The sequence below is a fragment of the Hetaerina americana genome, unplaced genomic scaffold (genome assembly GCF_022747635.1).
Source record: "Hetaerina americana unplaced genomic scaffold, ioHetAmer1.1.p SCAF_35, whole genome shotgun sequence".
NCBI lineage: Eukaryota > Metazoa > Arthropoda > Insecta > Odonata > Calopterygidae > Hetaerina > Hetaerina americana.
The window spans coordinates 2486735-2511961 of NW_027286930.1; the positions used below are offsets into that span (position 1 = coordinate 2486735).

Below are 25227 nucleotides of genomic sequence, written 5' to 3' on the forward strand. Positions count from 1 at the left end.
AATGGTTGTTAGTAAAGCTGATTAGGGGTGATTAATGTCTTTATGGAAAACAGATTCATACTTTTACATGAGATAGTTTTGGGCTACATAGTTACTATTTCTCCATTGTAATATGATAATGGTTATCCTGGAAATAAATAAAGGTGCTTCATATATTACACTTGAAATCAATCTAATTCTGAATGAATTTGTCAATTTTTCAGCTCTTTGCTCTGATACTTTTTTGTTGAAAATTCTTTTCCTTGTGCCTCTCAAAGAATGATTACATATTTGCTTGAATTTTGCTATGAGCTGGAAACCATCCACCATCAAAAATACTTGAATTATCTGGAAGCGCAATGAAGTCTGAGCACAATAGACCATTTGCAACTAGACATTCAGAGTGGTCAAGGGTTGATTCCTCATCGGTATCCAATGGCAGAATATGACACTAAAGTGAGGGCACATTTTCATATGAAATGAAACATTTCATTTCTCTGTCATTATCTGAATGTGGCTCCAACTTAAAAACCAATAGAAAGACTGAACCGTTCATCTCGATATGTGAGAATCTTATCACCAAATATCATACAGATTCTTTCTTGTGATTGATGCGACAAACTTCTTGCCAGTCAGTCATTTGACACTTCATTTCTAAAATTAAAATAGAAATACATCCCTACATCTTTATTTTTCAATCTTGTCAGTGGTTTTTGAAGGCATGAACTTTCTGTTTCAATGATTTCCATTTAATGCAGTTTTTGGCAGAGAACTTGACAAATCTGAAAAATAGGCATCCATTGACAAAATTAAAGTAATAGCAATAATACTTTATTCATTTTGAAAAATGTTACAACCATCTTAAATTTGTCAATATAAATATTACTTAATATATAAATATAGTAAGTTCTTAAATTTGATGAATATTGTCACAAAAGAATTCATCCAATGAGTAATTTGGGTGCGCAAATAACCAAGTATATACCCTATTCTTCGAACTCTGGACACAGTCCAATTTCAACTGAGTAGGCAGATAGTTATAAGTTGTATGTTCACATTATGGAATGCATTGTAAGTTCATGACAATCTACAATAGGTCATAATTAGATTCACTTTACCATGTTAGACCTTAATTGGTAAGTTTCTAGATTAACTTTCACCTGAATCAGAGCCTTCAAGATACATAAACTAAATACAATCATGAGGTTTTGAAAACTTCATCTAAATCTAATGAAATATTAGCATGTTTGGCTTCTGATTGTGCTATTCTCTAAGGCACTGGAAATATTTCAGAATAATAATAAATGTAGCGTAAATATTCATACACATATATTATCTGAAATTACCAACATCAGCCTGTTGGTTTGATTGAAAGGTGATGACATAGGACACCACAAGGGAAACCCAAGACTGTGAAATTCACCCATTCAGGGTAAGGGGATGAGTGTTACCTTTTTTGCCTGTAGTGCCAAAAAAATCTGGTACACAGAAAATCACACAGCTTAGTTACAGCTGGAGGAATTTAGAAGTATGATATAGGTTTGACCATGAGACCCTATTGCAAATTGCCCACTAGATTAACACCCTGATACCATTATAGCAATGTAAAGCTTTGTGGTGGGAAATACAAATGCAATTAGCTGATGGTAAGTTATGGGATTGTTCACTTATTAGTGATCTTTCTACAAGGTAAATCAGAGTACAGGAAATAAGGAAAACAAAAGCTTAGAATAATTATAGGTATTTATGTCTCACGGTCAGGAGTGAAATGTGAAGTTCTTCTTACCACATCTATATTTCAGGATGGATATGAAATAACCATCCCTTCAATTGTGCTCACATCACGTCTGACTGTTACCATGACTTTTGAATCTGTGGGTGGAGCCACACAGATGGTTTTCTACATTGATTACCCTGAATCACATACAACTCCTAAAAGAGACATGGCAGCAGTAGATTCAAAAAATGAGAAGTTGATTGCCGCTGTGATATTTGTGACCTTGCTTACTATGATTTTATTTCTATTGTTCGTGGTAATTAAAAAACGTAGAAAGCAGCGTTGTGATAAGAAGACTAAATATTTTGAGGTAAGATATAAAAGTAATTAAAATCATGTAATTCTCATTCTATCATGCCAACTTTTTGAGTAAAAGAATTTTGTTGTTTTGTTTTGCATTGTTATAATGTACTAGTTAAAGTTAATTGAAAGGTTTATTTATTGATGATTCTTCTTTGATAAAAAATGCACAATTTTTCATTTATTACTGTGATTGGTACTGGAATGAGTGCTGCAATAAAAACAGGACCAGGAGTAAGGTAGAAGTGTACAGTGTCTGTCCATCCAATCTTACCTTAAAACAGTAGACTACGAAAATAAAATTTAATAATGGGTCCAAGTTAGAATTTATGACTTATAAGTTGGTAATTGTGTATTACTTAGAATTCATTTTCAGTTTGTTCCAAGATTGATGTTGTTTGGAGGGGACAGAAAGCTGTCCCAAAAATCCAGCTTGCCAGCTCATGGAAATACAATAGATGTATGGTGAAATATTTAATTAAGGTGCATCATACCCAACTGGACAGGAAGTTGATGAGTTTATGGAAATATTTCATATACTCACATGCAAAAGGTCAAAATTCATGAATTTTCGTGTCTTCAATAATTGGTTAAGTATTCAGTAAGCATGTCAGTTACTACCAATTTATTTTCCCCTAACATTTTCAACTATTGTATATCACAAAATTCAATACATTCAATATATATTGTGGAACCAAATACGTTGTTCAGAATAATTTTTGGGAAATCAATGTGTTATTGGGTTCACTTCACAAAGTTGATGGTATCAAGCATGGCAATGGAAGCGATATACTCAATGGAATTGCCTTATAATGATAAATTATTTTGTATTACTTAAGGAATCTTAATTATGCGTGATCTGGGTTCCATTCCAGTTTGATATTCAGTTTTTGCGTATTAGATATGCATTTAATTCAGTTCCTAGAAATAAATTCAACAGACTTGGTAATTAAGTCAATTTCTTAATCCCAACTTCATTATAAAGCAATACCACCTGTTGATAAATGCAATGGTGAAAGAGGATATAGATTTGAGTATTTTTACTATTCCTTCAAAATAAAATGTTGGTCTCCCCATCTCCAGAGCTTTACACTTTCAATGCAAAAACTGACACTGGATCTGGAGCTCCCACCTTTTCAGGTAAATGTTCACAAAAAATGCTTAGTAGATATTAAATGTGGTAAGGATAAGAAGAGTTTCAAAATAAGTAGTTTCATTGTTTGTATCCTCATTATTCTAAAATATTAATGCAGTTACTATCAGATAAATTTATTTTTTGAAATTTTATCAATTACTCTCAAGTTAAATTACTGATTAAATTAATTACGTTGACAAAACTACAGCATAGGTGATGAGGATAGTAAGCCCATATTTTTTATTCAATAATATCAATCACCAAAATTAGAAAATTTCTTTTACGGTAGCACTTTTTAATCTTGGAGCTTAAGGTGACATAAATCAAGCTAAGGCTTGAGAAATCATTCACCTTGACCTGGATCCTGGTCAGGGTGAATTATTTTTGCACTTTGAAATTGTGGCAGTGTCAGCAAATATTATTAAATATGAACATAATATCATGGTATTTCATGGAATTTTAAATTTCTAATTGATAGCCCCAATTTACAGTGGTGAAGAGCTGAGCTCAATGTAGAAGGTGAGAGAGCATCCTTAGTGGGGGGTGATAAAGTACATTTGATAGGTTTTTAAGGAATGAGGGAAGAATGAAATGAATCCTGGCATTGAGGACAGTCCTTAAGCCCATTGTGGTCTCACCTCCCAGCAACCTCCCTTAACAAACTGTGTCAAGCTGGAAGGTGTGAATGATTTTTACCCTTTGAAATCATTGCATTATGATGCACATCAGGGGATGACTGTGCTGAAGTCGCCATTGTGGAATCTCCCATTGTTTCTTTGAATTTGTATTTGTTGACATTCATTTCTAGGCAGACAGCAGAGTGAAAAGTGGGGAAGATGATGAAGATGGAGGGATGCTTCCTGAACTAACATTAAGCAGTCATCTGGAAGTGACCAGCAGTGATCCAAACGCGGAGACGGATGATGAGAATGAGGTAGATGAATATGAAATCTCTCTCAACCAATTGGTCATAAGAGAGTTGCTTGGTGAGGGAGCCTTTGGAGTTGTCTATAAAGGATATTACAAGTCAAATAATCATTTAAGCATTGTTGACAAAAGAAACTTTGCAAATCTGTCAGGCCCACTTCCTTCATCATGGGAAGCTGTAGCAGTGAAAATGCTTCGAGGTAAGCTTTCTTTAATGAGTGAAATTTTTGTACAGTTGATATATATGTATCAATCCAGTTCCTACAGCATGAAACAATTACAGCCACAGATTCTGGTGTGAAATGTAGGGGTTTTCAAGGGTTTCATAGATCCCATGCTAAGAAGTTTTGTTCCCCTGAAAATATTTTTAAAAATCGTATTGTTCTTTATTGATCATTTTTACAAAGTGTTGATATTATGAAGAAGTTTTAGAAGTAAATAAGCTTTTGCAAGAAGGGTGTAATTGATGACTGGAGTGTTTAGCAAGGAGATTAAAAAAAGACTGGAAGATTAAGAAAGCTTCTGTATGGATGTGGTTTTCTACTTCTCAGAAACATGGTCATTCAAGTAAGATTAAAGGATTTTGAGATGTGGGTGTGGAGAAGGATAGAAAAGGTAAATTGGATGAATAGGAAATCAAAAAGGTGCTAGGCAAGGTGGTGGAGGAGAGAATTTAGGAGAATTCCAAAGAGTACAGGAAAACTGAATTCGGAGTATTTTGATTGGCAATTCGACACTGAAGACTGCGATAGGGAGAAGGATGTTCTGTGAAAGGAAGGGGGTAGAATGTATGCAAAATTGAAGAATAGTTAAATTTAGTAGGAGGTGTTATGTTTTATTTCATTAGGTGAGGTTAAGAAATGTAGGAGTGCATCGTCTCCACTCATCCAAAAACCTAGGTAAAAATGGTAGACTACCAATAATATTAATAATACTTTATTCATTTTGAAAAATGGTATAATCATATTAAATGTCGTTAAGTCGGCAGTCAGCCATTTAATACTTTATTTCTAAAATAAAAATAGAAATACATCCCTACATCTTTATTTTTCAATCTTGTCAGTGGTTTTTGAAGGCATGAACTTTCTGTTTCAATGATTTCCATTTAATGCAGTTTTTGGCAGAGAACTTGACAAATCTGAAAAATAGGCATCCATTGACAAAATTAAAGTAATAGCAATAATACTTACTTAATATATAAATATAGTAAGTTCTTAAATTTGATGAATATTGTCACAAAAGAATTCATCCAATGAGTAATTTGGGTGTGCAAATAACCAAGTATATACCCTATTCTTCGAACTCTGGACACAGTCCAATTTCAACTGAGTAGGCAGATAGTTATAAGTTGTATGTTCACATTATGGAATGTGTTGTAAGTTCATGACAATCTACAATAAGTCATAATTAGATTCACTTTACCCTGTGAGATCTTAATTGGTAAGTTTCTAGATTAACTTTCACCCAAATCAGAGCCTTAAAGATACATAAACTAAATACAGTCATGATTCTGTAGCTAATAAAAAAAGGTTTGCAGGAATCACGTGGTGGTTTATTAGCCAGAGCTCTCTTTTGTTGCAGCAAAATTTGTTTAACATGTGGGGAATGACCCCATAATTCAACACCATAATTCAGATGACATTAAAAGAAGGCATGGTAAAGTATTAAACGATACTCATTTGAAATGAGAAAGTTGAGCTATATTAACATGTAAACAGCTTTACTCAGTTTATTACAGATCTGACTGATTTGGGTCTCCCAGTTAGGTTTTGTATCAATTGAAATTCCCAGTATTTTTGCAGTGTCAATATCAGTTATTTTTGATTTAAGACTGTGTGCAATATGCTGAGTTTTGTTAGTATTTAAATGTTAATGATTAATATCAAACCATTCCCTAGCCTGTCTTTGTTTAGCGCTAGATCGTACCTTGCATCTTCTAGATGTTGACATTTTTGCACAAAAGTAGTCTCATCAGTATATAAAACAGATGTACGTTTCATATTACTGGACAAATCATTAATCATGATGATGAAAAGTACTGGGCCAAGCACAGAGTCCTGTGGTACACCACATTTTACTTTAAGAGCTATGGCTCGACAGTAATCAAGTTCAACCAATTGGTGCCGATCATCCAAGTATGACTTAATTAGTTTCCGTGTAACTCCCTTAACACCATAATAATCTAACTTTGATAGTTATATTGAATAGTTAACACAGTCGAAAGCCTTACTATGTTTGAAAAGTGTCACAGGGACTAATTCATTCTTTTCAAATGCATCAATGACATATTAACTCTGGACTCTACAGTCATAATGTAGATTTCTCAGATCAATGACCATATTGTGATTTGGAAAACAAATTATTTGCCTGAAAAAATCAAATATTTGATCTTCTATTTCAGCCCCAAAATGTTACCATAAACAGGGACTATGGGAATGGGGTGGTAAATAGTTAAATCATCTTTATCACCTTTCTTATAGACAGGTATTGTTTTGCAACATTTTAGAGCTATTGAAAAATCTCTAGTCTGAAAACATCCATTTAGTAACATAGCCAATGGATCCACAATGAACATAATAATGTTCTTGACAAAGGAAATAGACTATAGATATCCTTACTGTTGAATTTTAAAAAATTTTTACAGCCGATATAATGTTAAATGGAGTAATAAAATTCCATTCAAGATTTAAATTATTTGGAGGAAAATTTTGCAGCACACTGCCAATATTAGTAGCATCAACTTTATAAGAGAGCAAATTGTCTTCAACGGCTTTTAAGAAAAAATTGTTTACAGTTTCTGGGGTAAAAAGAAGATTTTCTTTTGCATTACCATGACCAACTTCTTGAATGATTACTCCCCATGTGGCATATTTTTAATTTTTCGTATTCGATGTAAAATCCTTGTAAGCTTAATTTTTTGCACACCTAACTGAGTTATAATAATCTCTTTTGTATTTCAAGTAAGCCTCTTTGTTATGCAGGCTTCCACTGGTTTTGTAAAAGTGGTAGTAACTAAGTAAATCATTTATAAGAGCTAATAACTCCCCAGTATACCAGAGGTTAGTTTTAGTGGGCAAAGAGTTTAATATTTTTTTAGGAAAGCAATGCTCAAAAATGTCAAGGAAATTACCTAAAAACTTGGACAACTAAGTTGCTCAACAGAGCCTGTGCAAATACCACATCAATTGATACAAGAGAGAAACAGTTTGAAACTCTCTTAGCCTTATATTGTTATGGGCCTAATGATTATGGTTTTACCTCTATTTGGATATATCTTTTGATTTATTTGAGTATTAAAAGTGAAGCTTATACCTTCATGGTCAGATAGTAGATAGTCAATAACACTTATACAATACAGTTCAGGACCACAATGGGTAATAACACCATCTAGGCAGGTAGAAAATCGAATAGGCTGTTTGTTTTCTCAGTATAAATTACAAGAAAGCAAAAGATGTTCAAGAACCTGACAATCGCTAGTTTTTAATGCTACTTCAATGCTGAGATCTCCACAAATTATGATATTGGCTTTCAAAACAAAAATGGATATTACTAGTTCCATTTGATCACATAAATGTTCAAATACACCATTAGGAGAGTGACACACAGAAGCAATGATCAGATTCAGGTCCTTCAACATGATTGCAGATATTTCAAAGTGCAATTCCAGACAGAATTTGCCCAAGTCAATTACTTTGAAGGGTATACCTTTCAAGACATAAATACAGGTACCACCATTTTTTGCCACAGGTTAGCAATATAATGATGCCAAGCTAAAAGCACCAATGCTATTCACATCAACTTCATTTTTGGTAATTCAATGTTCATTGAGACATAGTACATTATAGCCACCATGTTTGACAACTGCCTCTATCTCTGATATCTTATTTTGTAGGCATTTCACATTTTGGCAGAATAATTAATGCCAATACCTATTCAGGACTTAGGTTTTGATATTCCTGGTTGGAGGCAAGTAACAGGCTTAGTGTTGTCGTTGTGGGCCCTTGTTGCTGAGGTGAATACCGGCACATCACAGTTTTTCAATTCGGAGTTCCCCCAAATTATTACCACAGCTGAACCTTCTGAAATATTCTCTGTCTCTTCATGAGTAGGAGTCAGTTTTCATGGTTTGGAGGGGTAATAATAATATATAAATGCTGTATAGATACATTAAACATTATCAAGTATAACTTGATATCTTTGAATTCCCCCGGTTACAATTCAGAATCTAATAAATTTGTTGATTTTTCTGAATATATTTGAGGTAGAAGGAATTTTAATTTTTGATTTATATATATTGATATACATTAGACTTTTTAATATATCCATTATTGTTATGCTAATATGAAAAACATGCACTAAAATCCTGTAGACCTTTTCTCGATTCTAGAATTATTATACTCTTACTTTTTGACTTAATACCAAATGCATCTGCGAATGCTTTTGAATTATTATTATCGGTAGTCTACCATTTATACTAGGTTATAGATGGACACAATGGATCTCACTACACTCTTAGCTTCATCTAACAAGAGAACTTGACAATCAGTACTTCTTTAAATTGTTCTTGTGAGTCTTTTTGAATATTTATTCATAATTTATTCTGAATTTTGTGTTTCTCTTCTAGTTAATCTCATGCAATGGTCCAGGGACTCCCAAATTTTCTTATTTACTACTTCTAAGCATTAAGAGATCTCCTTACTACTGCATATGAGTAGCCACTCCAAGGTGTGATGGACCATGATAATTTAACTAAACAGATTTTTCATTGATCAGAGAAGGTGTTTGGAGAACAATTTAAAAATATAGGAAAAATAACTGATGAAGTTCTAGGCATGGTAAGGCATGAGAGAAGGTTGTTGGGAGAAATTTGAAGGATTCAGGACAAGTGCATGCTGGAGATAATGAGAGGCTGAAAGTGATCGCAGAGCTAAGAAGCTAGGAAAGAGACAAAGAGGGAGGAAAGGACAAGGAATTTTGATGGAAATATGGGAGTTAGAAATTATGTAGAGAAGATGAATTGTTTTAGTATCTAGTATGGGATTTAAGAGTATTTTGTGTAATATTAATCAGGGCTTAGGATTGCACTACATGTGTAGTGCCAGGGTGTATCAAAAACCTACCCTCACTTAGTAACTACCACCTATAAATAGCAATTTTCAGTCTCCGAATAAGGCATAGGTGAACTGATCATGTTTCAACTTACCATGGCTGCCGCTGATGCAAAACTGGAGTTAAATCAATGACATTGGCACAATTTATGCATTACATGTTGAGCTAACAATTCATCATTAAGTTTCATTTTTGCATATTTAACTAGGCAAAGGAAAAAATTATCATTCGTCACTCGTTCTCTTATTGGAAAAAGTTCTGGTTTAGACTTATATCATGGCTATGTTCATACATTTTGTACTTTTCAGTGGGTGCTTCAGTTGAAGAAGAGAAGCAACTGATTCATGAAATGGAGACCTTAAAATTTCTGGGAAAATCCAGTCACCCTAATGTTGTCTCCCTAATTGGCTGTCATACAAGGAAAATAAAAAATAAAACACCTGTCTTAAATTTATCACTACCCCCAGATATTCCAGAAAGTAATTTTTGTACCTCAAAACCTCTCCTTTTACTAATTGTGGAACACTGTGCTCTTGGTGATCTACATAATTTTCTACAGAAGGTAAGGATAAAATATTGTTGAAAAGCTAATTTTGAGCATTCACAGTTAACACTTTCACAATATCATTTATTCAATTTTTGAATAAATTTGGGAGGTTTTATTTAGCACATAACAATTATGTAGACAATGTAAAATATCTAATTTTTGGTGAAATATGACTGGAGTTTTCATAATTTTATACTATGTGATTTCAAGGTATATTTTCCCTTCTTTTTGTAAAAAAATTACCACAGGTGTGGCAAGAAAGCGGACCCTTGGGATTCATGAAAGGACAAAGTAACATTGATGTATCTGAAGAAAAATTAGATCAAATAATAGAGCAAAATGAAATGAAGTGCATCAATGGAATATATGAAAATAAAGATTGTCAAAGGCCCTTAAAATATGCAATATTGAACCACTCCTCATCATCAAAAGAGGACGTTAATTTTAAGTGTAATTCAATAGTTGTAACGAACCACTCTTATGGAATTCCACCAGGTAGGTGAAGTTGTGATATTGTAAAATTGATCAAGCATCTTCTGTATCAGATGCCTAACATAATTATATTTCATAATATGTAATAACGTTGACCTTTTTTTGGTTTCTATTCAATTATCAATTTTGATTGTATCATTATTCACCCAACAAAATTATGAAATTTGAATTTATGGTTGTCTACATTATCCTTACAGATTTGAATGACAATAGCCCTGACTGTGGTGAATCAATTGATGCAAAAGATTTGACACCAGCATATCTTCTATCCTATGCAAGGCAGATAGTAATGGGAATGGTAAGAACTGAACGGTTATACTTATTGAGGGTATGATGATATTTCAACCATCTTGTATTCATTTTTTAAAAACTGAATTTAGGTTAACTTTCTTCCACTATTAAAAATGCACCACCTTAAAATGTATAATGAGATTTCACCAATGCTGTACCAACACTGTAATATAGTTCGAGTATTGGCAAATACTCTTAACTATATTACAAATATAATTTAAGTTTTTAAAATAATGGTATTCTACTGGGTTTGATTAGATTAGGATTCCAAATTTTACACATTTCTGTATTTCTAAACCCTGGCTAAAAATAAATTATCTTAGCCAGCAAAATATACTTAAGTCCCAAAATAGATTTCACAATAATTCATTCTATTATGGGGGGGTATAATTGCATTTAAATTTGATTTTTATGAGATATATTGAGAAACAAAACTATTCAGATTAGTCAGAAATTTTCTACAAGTTGAGTTTATGATACCAAGTTAAAAACATATTTTCTAGAATGAAGAAACCTATTTGCTTTTTAAGTTGGTCTTTCCTGAAATACATTCTACTTCTTCAGGTTTTTAGCTGATTAACAAACAATGTGTTTAGTGATGCTTTCAATAACTTATGTTTTCTTTCTACATAAAATATCTTTGTAGCAAATCCACTTGCTTAAAAATAGCAAGGACCCATTTTTTGCAATTACAAGCTAATTGTTTCAAATATTGCTGAGCGCATTGGAAAGTCGTGTAAAGGTATTGGTTGATAATTAATGCAAACAAAACAGAGGTTATGTAGTAGTCTAGAAAAAAGCTAACCAATATATTACAGTAAGAGTTCATAAACTAGAGCAGGTGGAAAAATTTGCCTATTTTGGAAGTGTCTTGACCAAAATGTTTTAAGTAGTAGGGACTTTGAGTGAATGAGACTGATAAAATAAGTGACTATGAGGGATGCAGAGAGAGTTCTTCTAGAAGAATTACATCAGATAAAGAAACTTTCTCAATGAGGAGGAATTAATAATAGGGACTATACATGAGGATATGAAGGAGAAGCTTGCTAATACTTTGATATGGATAATTTTTTTATGGTGCAGAAATATGGTCGTTGAAGCAAAATAATAGACGTGGATTGGAGGCTTTTGAAATGCGAGTTTAGAGAAGGATGTAAAAGGAGTCATGACAGAAAGGAAAACATATGAGGAAGTGCTTAGAATGGTGGGGGAGGAGAGGGGATTATTGGGAGAAATCCAAAGAAGGCAGGAAAGACAGATGCAGAGAGAGGGTTTTTGATTGGCATGAGGATGTTGAAAATTGTGATACAGGGGAAAATGTTAGGCAAATGAGGAAGGGCAGGAATAGGATAAGCATTATGGATGGAAGGAAGTATGTCGAATTGAAAAGGAGCTTAATATAGGGTCAGATGTCAGGCTGTGTTTTGTTAGGAAAGTTAATAAATTTATCTCTGTGACATTGTAAAGTCTCTGTCCATCCAAAACTTACCTTAGTAAACCAGTTTGATAGGAAAATGATCAGAATCAATGTAAATAAAACGAAGGTTATGAAATTTTGGGTAAGTGAAAGCAAAGTTAAACATAAAAATATGAGGGCCAAAACTAGAGTGGTAAGAAAAGTTAACCTATCTAGGTAATACTTTGGACCAAAATGGTCAAAGTAATATGGACATAAGAAGATACGTCATTGGCAAATAATATTTCACAAGTAGGGAATTGGCACAATGAAATAGCCAGAGAAAACTTAATTATGGATTGTAGTTTTTCATGGCTCAGAAATTTTATTGTTGAAGTAAGTTGATAGGCATGGATTGGAGGCTTTTGAAAAGTGGGAGTGGAGAAAGATGGAGAAGGTGGAGTGGACAGAGAGGAAAAAAATGAGGAAGTCCCATGCATGGTGGGTGAGGTGAATTGATTGCTGACAGAAATCCAAAGAAGGCAGGAAAGGTGGCTACTGAGCATTTTAAATGGTTATGGAGTACTGTAGACAGTAATAGAGGGGAGAATGTTAGACGGGTGAGGTAAGGGAAGGAAAAAGACAGGCATATTAGATGGTTAAAAATTTAAAAGGAATTTAAAAACAGTTCGTTGTTGTGTTGGATATCAGTTTGTGCCTTTTTAGGTGATGCTTAGAAATGTAGCAGCATTCAGTATACTAGTATGTCCATCCATAACTTACCTCAATAGAATACCAAATAATCATAATAATAATCTCCTTCGTGTTTGATCAAATATCAGAGGTGCAGAGAAATTGTATTAACATTGTTTTACTTTGATGAATCCTTTTCTTCCGGTCATTGAACATCTTTTTCTCTGTAACAATAAAGGCATCTTACTTGATTCTTACTTCTTTCTAATACATATTCGATAGACTGATGGACCATCTTTTTTGGCTAACATCAATGAATATTGGCAGTAATTTTTTATGCATCCAAATTATTAGTATATTTATGCTAGTTTTTCACAGTATTTGAGTCAAGACAAGATTATCTTCAAGTCATACATATCATCATACATTACTGAGAGAGGGAGTATATATTTTAAATTTTCAAATTACAAATGCGAAGCTTAGATTAAGGATTTTTTCAACTCTGGGTGACTTGAGCATTCTTAGATAAATGATGATTGAGTTTGAATTAGAATTTATGTTTATGTATTAAGTAATATTCATATCAACGATGTTCAATATGGTTGTACCATTTATCAAAATGAATAAAGTATAATAATAATTTTTATGAAAGCCAATGGTACACAAGTAATAATTGTGTAGCTGATAGAAAAAATAATCTATACTGCTTATTTTAGCTAAATAACAAAACACAGTTCACCAGAGAAACTTTGAAAGTTTGAGTTTGGATTTTTTCGGTCCATGTTAACTGACAATTTTGCTCTGCAAAACCAAATATAAATAACTTGCATATTCATGATTGTAGTAAAAGGCCACAAGTATTGTTATTTTATGAATAATCAAAAATAATAAGACAAATAATTTTGTTAATGTCAATTTCAGGAATTTTTAGCGGGACATAAAGTTGTGCATCGTGATCTTGCAGCCCGAAATATACTTCTCTGTGGAGATGGATGTACAGTAAAAATATCTGATTTTGGAATGAGTCGAGATGTATACTTACAAAATGTATACCATAAATCATCTGCTCATGGAAAACTCCCAATAAAGTGGATAGCACCTGAGGCACTTCTACATAGAATTTACACGACTTACAGTGATGTGTAAGACATAATTTTTTGCCCTTCAAAATGTTCTTTCACAAGAGTTAAACAGTGATAGCTACAGATAGTATGTTCCAAAGATATGCCAACATATAAAATTATGAAATGATCTTTTAGAGCACTATATTATTTTTATTAAAGCTCAGATAGAATTACCAACCTGTAGAATGTTAAATATAATGTTTGGTCATTGAAGTGGTGAAGAGAAAAATGTAGAATATAACAATTCAGTTTTGTTTCTTATGTTGGTGGACTCAGTTCATTGTCGTAACATGTGTTTCTTAGAGTTAAAATAGGTTTTATCAACTTTTAAAATGTGATATTTTACAGCCAAAACGTCACTATGTATAGTTTACTGTTTCCATCAACAAGATATACACATGTACTTTGATATATCTCCTGATAACACTAGGGATGAATTGTATGACAAATCACACCATGAAAGAGTATTTATTTAACTGTGCAGTCTTCTCTCCATCAAATCACTATTTTGCACCCTTTCACATCTACATCTACTTAATACCCCGCAAGCCATCACAAGGTTATGTGGCAGGGGGTGGTCAGTCACCAACCATTCTAACATACTTTCACCCTATTTCCTCATGCACCTGGCACCCTGCAATCCACCAGAAACTGTGGAAAGGAGATGACTAAACACCAATCATGCAACATGCCTACATATATTACAAGTATTACATGGTTACCAGCTATTCCTATGCCTACACAAAGAGGACAAGAAAATACATTAAAAGAGAGCAGGCACACATGCGATTCAGACACTAATTACCAGTTTTTATTCTACATATTCTGGTGGGACAACTCACAAATACAAAAGATATTATATACATTCACCTACACCCCACCTGGCATAAGGGCATATGGTGGGGGGGGGGGTAGGATGCCAGACTCGGAGAGTGTTTTGTGGGATTTAAATCTTATATACCCGTATTTTCAACAGCACGTACCTGTTACTCTCGGTGTTCCCCCTTTTATTGTTGGCACTAATAGTGCTGAACCATTGAAATGAAATAGAAGTGTGATAAATTTGCATGCTGCATCATCATATTCATCATTTCACAACTAGTATTATCTCAGAAAAGTATACTCCTTTGGGAATCAAATATGGTGTTATCTAAGGTTTAGTCCTATGTCCTTTACTTTTTGTTATTTTGAAGAATGAACTGTATTTTTACAAGGTTGAATGTAAACCATTTTTCTATGCAAATGATGCTTCCTACCTAATATCTTCAAATGATATACTTATATAATATCTGCATAACGTATCCGTCCAAATGAAATTAGCTCCCTTCTCAGTTGAGGACATGAACACTGGTGTGCCAACAGTAATTTCCATTCAAATAGTACTAAAACTACAGTCTGCATTTTTGCACTAAAAACAAAAACTTATAGCATTCTACTAACTTCAAATGGGATAAATATAAAACATCTAGAGACCACTAATGACTAGGGTTTAACCATTAGTAATAATCTATAATGGAAAGAAGCAGATTAATAATGTTACCAATAAAGTAGTAGTAGTAGCTTTAAGGGAGGTGGCCAACAACAGAGGCCAAAATTCATCCCTTTCTCACATTTGGTATCATAATTTGGTGAAACTCTTCTCAATGTAAGAGTTTTTTCTCTCATCAGAAACAAGCCATGAAAGCAATCGCTGAAGTTTCAATTAGAGAACACAGTAAACCATTTTTCAAATCTTTGAAAATCTTAACTTTACCCTGCATCTATATTTTGCAATGCTCCTCCTTTGTCATGGAAAATTTTAATATCCTCCCTCCTAACAGCTCTTTTCACTCCCATAACACTCAAGATAATGTTGATGTAAACCTATAAGGTTTAATTCCAGTCTCACCAAAAATGGACCGCATTACACTTGTAATTGCATTTACAATCAGCTTCCTCTACGACTGAAAGGTGTAACTGCCATGAGGAAGTTAAAAAGACAAAAATTTTTATCCCAGAGAATACATTTTACAGCACTTCTGAATATCTTAACTATTAATTTTATGTAAGAGTATGTTGTACGTTTTATTTGTTTTGATGCCCTCCAATGTCTGCATGACCTAATGGAATAAAGAATATATGATAATTATCAACTTCATCTTGTTTAAAGCCATAAATAAATACAATTGAGCATCATAAGGTGATACAATGCATTATTTCTAGAAATAAATATGCTCTACTTCTTGGCTCATCATCAGCCTGATGAAGTCCAAAAGACATACTAATTCAGTCTGCCGCATCATTACTGTAATGATTTAACCATTCAGGTATCTCAGATACCCTCATGGAGAAGGGTCCTCTTTAAGAAACTCATTCTATATTCTACAACATACTTTCTGAATTTTCTGAGATTGTGTCAAAAAAATTTCCTCTTTGATTCTAACATCCAAAGTGCAATGAGTGATGATGAAACCTGGAATGATTGGAAAAGATGATTACCAAGGAAATATGTCAAAGCATCAAAATCCCTTGTGCAAGTAGAACAGTGAAGTACCTTGAATGTGCTTAACATGATGAATGGAAGAAGACTATTTCCTTCCTTCAAGTTAGCCTAAAAATTTTTATGGGAGAATCATCATTATTAGTCTACTGATCACAGGTAATTTATTGATGAGCCTATCAAAAGTTGGAGAAAAATGTAATAGCAGTACCATAAAGTAGTGCGTCATATATCATCATGTATGTATGAATGTTTCAAAAATGTGTGACAGACATAGTTACCTATATGATATATAATATAAGTGGGATATGTATGCCAAATATATAGGAGTACCCCCCAGACACACAAGTGGTATATGGTGCTCTATTTCATGTGAAATGTTATGGCGTATTCTTCTCTTTTACTTAATTTCGCTGCATGTATTAGTACAGGAAGTCATGGAAAGAAACTAGATACTCAGTGTCAATGGACAGGTCATCAATTGCCAGTCAGAAAAGGATGTATTATTTGATGAAATTATGACAGATCATGTGACATACATGGTATGGATAAAAAGTATCAGGAACAATTTTTTCCGGACGTGACTGTACGTTGCAGTGCATTCACATTGCACAGGCTTGGTGGTGGGGGGTCTGACCCCTAATACGTGCCAAGCACCAATCGTCTGCGAGTGTTTGTTCAGGCTAGATTGTGTTTTTAGTGGGCCCCTGTCAAGTGACTTGGTGCAACTGCAAAATGCAGCGAACAATTGAACAATGGTATGCCATCAAATTTTGTGTTGGACTCGGAAAATCATGTATGGAGACAGGCATGATTTTCCAAGTGTTCAAGGATGAAAGCATGTCACAAACTGCAGTTTTTAAGTGGCACAAACCTTCACAGATGGCCGAGCAAGTATGGAGGATGAGCCCTCGCTGGATGGTCATCTACATCAAGAACCAACCACAACATGCAGCGTGTGCGTGCAGTGCTGAATTCAGACTAATGGTTAAGTGAAGGTATGATCCCAGATCATATTGGCATTGATAAGATTACAGTAAACACCATTATCACTGAAAATTTGGCAATGCAAAAGATCTGCACTAATCTCATCCCAAAGGTCTTGAAGTACAACCAAAAGCAGTTGAGTGTCTGCTTGCGGAGACCTTCTGTAACACGACATGGCAATTCCTCAACCCCCTTACAGTCCCAACTTGCCATCAGCAGGCTATTTCCTACTCCGAAAAGAAAAATTCTCCCTCAAAGGACACCACTATGGGACCCTAAGTGCCTTCAAAGAAGCTTGCATGCATACCCTTAAGGATCTTCCAGAACCCTAGTACCAGGGAGTCTTTGAGTCATGGAAAAGCCACTGGAAAAAGTGTGTTGAAATTCAAGGGATGTGATTTGAAGAATTTTGAGGTATTGTAGCCATGTCTGAAATAAATCTAGTTTTACAAAACTTTTCATACAAACCTTGTATAATGAAATAATGCGAGCATAAGTCAACCCGCTACATATTTGTTATTTCGGATCAGAAGTAAATACTTATATTCATTGTAAGGTGGGTAATAAACAAGTCAACCAATGATTGTTTCTATTGATAAGCAATCAATCACCAATTTCTAACCCTTTTTTACATAGATACGAGTATATATTGACTTGTAATTTGACTTCCATTAGCTGCTTCTTCCAAATGTAGATTTTGTAGATAATGAATATAAAGGATGATGCATTTTCAGTGCAGCATTTATGTGGCCCCTTTAAGTCTTTCATTCAGGAATTAATACAAACTTCGTAGCATTAAGAATTTAATGAAGAGCTGTGTCAAATCAACAATTGGATTGATGAATGCTAATGATAATAGTAATTGGTGAATCATCAAAAACAAATTCACTTACCTTCTAACATTATTACTGGACCACAGAATCAGCTGAGCTCTGAACAAATGTGTCATGATTATAATAGATTATTTTTGGGCTACCTTAACAGACTTGTGCACTCTCATCATATTCAAGGTATTAGTTCATTATTTGTGCATGCAATGATTGCTTTTTTGTTCTCTTTCTGACAGATGGTCATTTGGAATATTACTATGGGAGATTATAACTTTGGGTGGGACTCCTTATCCTGGAATTGAGATGAATGAAGTTTTTAAACTCTTACAATCTGGCTACCGAATGGAAAGGCCACCAAACTGTAGCCCTGAACTGTAAGTTATTTTTTATCATTTATCAATACAAAGAAATTATCATCATCCTATGTTGACAAAGAATAGGAGTGAAATCAGAAATATATTATCGATTTGAGGAACATGCACAACTATGAAAGTGATATAAAATGTACAGCAATTTTCCATGTGAAATACATATTTTTTTTCATGATAATTTTAAAAATATTCAGGGTGCCTATGGTGACAAACATGCCATGTTTTTTGTCAGCTTATAGCAGATATTTGTAAATGCAGTTTTAGTCAAACCTTTATATATGAATCCATTTAACTTTTAAATGCTTATAAAAATATAAATTAATAAAATAATTTATAGAATAAATTTAATTATGTCAACCATGATTATTTAGAAATATTATCCTTCATATTTTTTTTCAAATCTTTGCTCAGAATCACTGGAAGAACTGCATTATTTTAGCGTGGGTTCATTGACTTTGGTTGTAATGAAATTTTAAGTTAATATATGGTCATATGCTTGGTGTCTCACACTGATTTATCCTCTCCTGATGACATCTGGTGACTGTGCTATAGTCATCACAACAGCTAGGGTGGTCATGAGGATATGAGACATAAATCAATAGCCCTGGGACTTCAATATATCCATAAAATCACAGATAATCCAACAAAAGCACATGCTAAATAATTTCATTTACCATGTACACAGCAAACTAAACTTTAACATATGTTTTCCACAGATTGCATGGTAGTCTCTCCCATTCAATGTCTTTGTTCCTTACATCACTAAAAAGGGCTGCTTTTAGATTAATGCTTAATAAATAAATTATTTTCAAAGAACCAAAGCCTGCTTTAAAGTTATGCACACCTGTACAATTTATCTAATTTGGTTTCGCTTAACTTATGATATTATATTAGGATATTGGAAACTAGATTTGATAATCATAATTGCATGCAATACTTTTATTATGCTCAAAAATAACTACGAGCTATTTTGCATTTTAATAGCTGTTCAGCATCTTCAATTTATTTACTTTTGGGTACATTTTCATTTTAGATATAAGTTGATGTGTTGGTGCTGGCAAGAAAGGCCTTCAGATCGTCCAAGTTTCCCGGAACTACGAAGCCATTTTGAAAACCTACTTGAACAAAATTCAGCATCTACATACTTGACCTTGCCTAATTATGCTGTTAATATGGATAGCAATCAGCTTGATTCTCAATTATCATCAGATTGTGAAAATAATGACATCAGTAAAGATTTTGAAAGTCGTGTTTCACTTACTGTCCATCACTCACAAGAGACATTCCATGAAAACAATGAGCAACCAATAAAAAAATCTTTGTCTAATCCCACTATCAGGTAAGCACCTAAATGGTCATATTTCAATTTATAATTGAGGTCTTATATTAGCAGAGGAAAATAAAAAGGCTGGGTTAAGAACAATACATAAAAGGGAGTAAGCAAAGTAGAGGACAACTGTAAGTGGCAAATAATGCATATCTACATCTTAAATTCTTAATTAATACCACTACTTTCCTTGGCAAGTCTTTCATCAACATTTAGTTAACTAGTTGCCATTCCTTGTTAATTTTGTATCTATTCATTTCTATACAAGTTCCATTACACAACTCCTTTATCTACGAAAATATATTACATAGTAAAAACAAAAAGTTGAGGATGATACTTTCCTGTTATAATGATGCTACATGCACTAATAAGATATTGAACACAATGTGAACTTAAGCTAAGCAGAAATGCTCTCAGTGCCTAGAAAATGTCTGATTCTCTTTCCAAAGATATGACATTGTTTGAAAATCGAATAAATATAATAAATATACAATTAAAAGCTGTTAGAGAATGAGATAAGCATGGATACAAATATATATGATCGTCTTCCTCTTTCAGCTGTTTTCTTCTACTTTGCTAATGGTCACATGTACATGTAAATAATTTTTTTATTATAGTATTTAATAATCAATTCTTCCCTCCAGGTGTCTCCTAGTCATAGGTTTCCTGCTAGTAAATGAAATAAAAAGCATATAATTTATCAATCTTAAGGCTAAAAGTAGAATGCTATTTTCCTGCTAAATATTCAATACTTTTAGCAAGAAGTGTTAAATATACTGTCATACCTTGTCTCATCCAAGGGACAGGCTTTCAAAATTCTTTCATCTGTGCACATTTGCATGAAAAAAGATAATTTAAACATGCAGGCAATAACAATTCATTCTATGTATGTGGGTCATTTAATAAGTCCTTAGGAAAAAAAGAACAAATTTTATCGGGCACATTTTTTTTATTTTTCAACATAATCTCCCTTAACAAATTGAGTAGCTTCAGGCGTGATTTGGTGGAAGTCGAACATAATGAATAACTGATCAAAGCACTTTTCCACTTGATAATTTTTTTAAATAAAAAAAGTAAATAAAAAAATTATCAAATGGAAAAGTGCTTCAATCAGTTATTCACAATCTCCTTTCAGCTTGAAATAATTTTTATAGAAGTACTCAAACTTTTTTAAGTTATCCAATATGTAAGATTTTGGGAGGTTCTAGACATATGGTTTATTGTATTGGTATTTTAGCCAAGTGCTTTACCTATAAGTGATTATTGATAAATCATTCATTCAACTTTTGGTCAAGGGTTCTGATTTGTTATTGTAACCCTTTACAAATTTAAAAAACTTTCATTCCTAGGGATGAAGAAAATGAGTCAGACAGTGATCGGATGCCATTTCAGAAAAATATATCAGCTGGGAAAACCACTGATCACCATAAGAATATCTCAGGCTGCCTGGATGGGTGAAAGTTATGACTTGAATTTTGCCAATTTACAAGACACCGACAGTATGTTGGCCAATACTTTGTACCTGATAACCTGACATAGAGAAATGGAATACTTTGACTTGTGCTGTTAAAGGCACCTCAAAGCAAATAAGTAGTATGAAACATCAGAATTTATGCCTTCAACAAGGTGTACGAACTGTGTATATTCTGGTTAGTCCAGTACTCAAAAGCATGCTGCCACCTTCATGTACATGGAAAATTAAATGCTGTGAGATTTCTTGCTTTTAAGGTATTGGCAGTATTTAATAAAGAGCATTAGCTGTTTAGTGTGACAACATACTGGATTAAAAATATTCCTGCCCATAGAAATGTTTGCCACTGGAAAAATAAAAGTGGCACCGTATTTTATGCTCCTGTCACTTGGTTGAATTAAGCTGTATTAGAAGACAAATGGAAAGATGTCAAAATATAATATTTACATGAAATTTTTCATAAATATGTTGATATATACAGAAGCATTGATCAGGCATCTGTATGTAGTAAGTTACCGTTTTTGTTGTCCATCTTGAAAACTTATTACATACTTTTTGATGCACACATTAAAATTATTTATTTTTCCCAAAATGAAAAGGCCATAATTTCTTAACATTTGCTTTGTCATGTACACTTGTTTTTAATGGTGATAATAAATCATTGAATATAATTATATAATTAGTTATTTTCAAACCTCAGGTTTTGCGAGTTTGTGACCATGAATTTTGGGTTGTCACAATTATGACCTTTAGCCATGCAACAATGAGTTATAGCAACAAGACAATTTTGTTCATTCTTTCACTCTTCTCCATATCCAAATATTTCTATATTCTTTGAACTTGATGCATCAGAACAAAGATCAACTACTCCAACCCACACTCATGAAAAGACAATTTGTCAATGCTTAATGCTCAGTGAGTTATACATGAAAAATTTTGCAGTCTAAATTCACAGAGAAGTGATATGAACAAAATAGACCAAATTTCTGTCTGTTGATGATACTGTTCGGGTGTATTAAAAAATTTAAATTCACAAAACTGAGAAGTTGCTCAAATTTACAGTGCAATGCAATTGCTTAGGACTGCCCTATACAATAACCTTCATTTGTTTACATTGATTGTCTTTCCATGCCTAACGCACTGACATTCCAAATCACTCAGCAATGCTTGCATTGGCCCATAAAGGGGGTAAATCAGCAAACCTAGCTGAATCAATGAATTTTCCCCTAGCATCCCTATCTCCAATTCGTCCGATGCTACTTTAACTCTTTCTTCTGTGTATACATTGCACATCACATATCATAATGGGCACCCCTCCTCTTACTCCTCTTCCTAACACTGCTCAAGTAGACTCTCCATTCGCCACTTGCACCTGAGCAGTCTGAGACATGCATCGGTTGCAGATAGGTTGGCTATCCCTCCAATCTACTCCTATTTTCTGCAATACATTTATTAATTCTTCTCAATTCACTATATCAAACACCTTCTCAAAATATATCAAACAAATACATCCTCATTGTATTCTACACTCTATTCTATTAGTGACCCTGTGAAATTAGTGATTGGAATGTATGACATCATCTCTCCTTCCTCGACCCTAACTGATCATCCCCCAAGTAATCATTTCCTCTCCATCCTCATAGTGATGATCCTGAGTACCACTCCAGCTGCATATGAAATCAAACTTATTGTTCTATAGTCCTCACATATGGATACCTTTCCCAATTTTGGGATCGAAACTAACATTGATTAGATGAAATCTTCTGAAGAAATTCCTCCTTCATAAATTCTAATAATTATTCCATACAAACTCTTTTCCTAAACTCATAAATATTTTTTTGTTTTTTTTTGTTGTTCATAAATTGGGAACAGGAAATGGTTAAATGGATATTCATCTACTCCACAGTCTTAATGATTTCAATTCCCTTTCATTCTTGTCATGAAGTATGCCTGGGCCTAAGCCATCCTCATCTACATGTATGTCATATTCTTTCCGTTTTCAAGCTTGCTGGTCTGATGCTTTTACCATATAATTCCTCTATATATTCTCTCTTGAATCTTTTTTGGTTCAATTAATATTTTCCTGACTTATCTTTGATTGTATGCTTGGATTTTGCCTTCTCACTTCCTGATAGTGGTTTCACCTTCTTGTTCAGTGCACAAATTTAGCCCTTCCTTCATAAACTTTCCATATCCTCACACAGGGTCTTCACTGATCTTCTTCCACCATTTTAGTTTCCAATCTCCATATCTGTTTCAACTCTTTTACTTTCTTCTACGTAATGCTGTGTTTACATTCTCCCATTTCCTTTCTCATCTCTCTCTCTTATTGCCATGCCCATAATCCATGGTTTCCTTATCCTTTTCCTACAAATTCGTTTGTGGCTTTTGGTATCCCTTTTTCGATATATTCCCATTGCTCATCTATTATACCTATCTCCCTTTCCTCACTCATAATTTTCTTTACAACCACCAGATACTTCTTTCTTTTCATCATTGTAAGTGATTCTACATTCTATATCCTAAACTGTCTTCCCTTTTTTATCCTCTGGTATCTGATGGTACATTTCATTAGCTCAAAATTATGACCTAAATCTGCATACCTTCCCAGAAAACCGTGAAAATTAACCATACTGTTCCTAAATATGTGCTTTACTATAATATGTGTAGTCTGATACATCTCTGAGTCTCCAAACATCTATTGAGGTGTTAAATTCAAGTGATCATTATGATTAAACCCTGTCCCCTGAAGATCTCTATTGCTTCCTCCCAACAGTCATTCCTTGTTCCTAAGCCAGTCCCCTACCTCACTACCATCTCTTCCTTTGTCTACCAAGATGTTGCAATCTTCTATTTAATTATACATATTTTCTGAAGACTTCTTCCTCCTTATGATTACTTGGTGGTATGTAGAACCAATGATAAAGTTTGTTGCTTCAGCTTTTATTTCTACTAATAATATTCTATCACAAATGACTATTGCAGTCATCAGTGTAGGAGGGATTAATTATAGTCAACTCACTCAATGTTTCAACATCAGTGACTTGACTATTGGTTTCTTTTCATGTTTCCATTTTCCTCATTGAAAGAATACTTGGAACAGTGCTAACTTGGTACAGGAAAATTAGAACAGTATTTTCATACAGTTTATTTTATTTGCTGAACATTAAAATAGTAATTCTTATTGCATAACATTTTCCCACCTGCAAGGTAATTATCAAGAGTTAGATAAATTACTTAATTGGCCCATAATTTTTGTTTTGGTTGCATCAAAATTCATCAGACTGGCGATTGGATATGCTTTTCTTCGATGATTTAGCTATGGCATTCTCTCCCGAGAATAAACTCTCCTTTCTAGCAGATACTATTTGACCTTTCACATAAGGGAAGGGAGGGAAGTCTCCACAATGGTTGCCATAATCATGTCTGTACTCTTAGGAAAGGAGATTGAATTTAATTCAAGGAAATATTGTCTTTCAAGAACAACGGTAGGGACTGGACAAGGGGTAGAAGGTGGCAGTCAGCAGAAGATAAGTGCTTCCCGTTGTGGAGTTGCGGGAAGAAAGAAGAGGCCAGCCAGAATTTTTGACACTTGTGATTCACTGGCATAATTAAAAACTGAGGGTGCTATCAGCCAATTTGTAGGGTTGGCTCCATCTTCCTAGCGATGCAGACTGCTGGATTGGGGTGATTTGTTACAGGAAAGGTGGTGGAAGGTCTTGGGAAAACAATGCAACCCACATCAGTTGGTTGCAGGTCATTACAGTGTATGAATCACCACTAGACTGTACCCCTGTTTGAGGGTTGTATCATGAATTCTTGATTCCACGTTCCATGGAGCAAATTTTGGGCTAATCTCAGAAAATAGGTTCAGGAGTTGAAGTAAAGTCTCAAAGATGGTTTTCTGCAGACACATGATAGAGAGGAGGTTTCAGACTAGGAACGCCATGGATGTCCATCAACCACAGTGCAACGAAATTGTGCAAAAAGTG

At 33.8% G+C, this 25227-nt stretch overlaps 1 protein-coding gene across 3 annotated transcripts in view; it reads left to right on the forward strand.

The window, feature by feature from the left end:
* Positions 1–21833, forward strand: part of LOC139691430 (tyrosine-protein kinase receptor torso-like) — an 80834-nt gene extending 59001 nt beyond the window's left edge. For 2 of the 3 annotated variants that reach the window (XM_071589243.1, XM_071589245.1), the window contains 9 exons: positions 1782–2066; positions 4000–4318; positions 9536–9789; positions 10023–10269; positions 10464–10564; positions 13568–13788; positions 18303–18440; positions 19471–19776; positions 21114–21833. In XM_071589243.1, the coding sequence (XP_071445344.1) occupies positions 1782–2066; positions 4000–4318; positions 9536–9789; positions 10023–10269; positions 10464–10564; positions 13568–13788; positions 18303–18440; positions 19471–19776; positions 21114–21222 (1980 nt within the window). In that variant the 3' untranslated portion in view covers positions 21223–21833. The remainder of the gene's footprint in view (positions 1–1781; positions 2067–3999; positions 4319–9535; positions 9790–10022; positions 10270–10463; positions 10565–13567; positions 13789–18302; positions 18441–19470; positions 19777–21113) is intronic. The other variant, XM_071589244.1, reaches the window with a different exon arrangement.
* The last annotated feature ends 3394 nt before the right edge of the window (positions 21834–25227 follow it).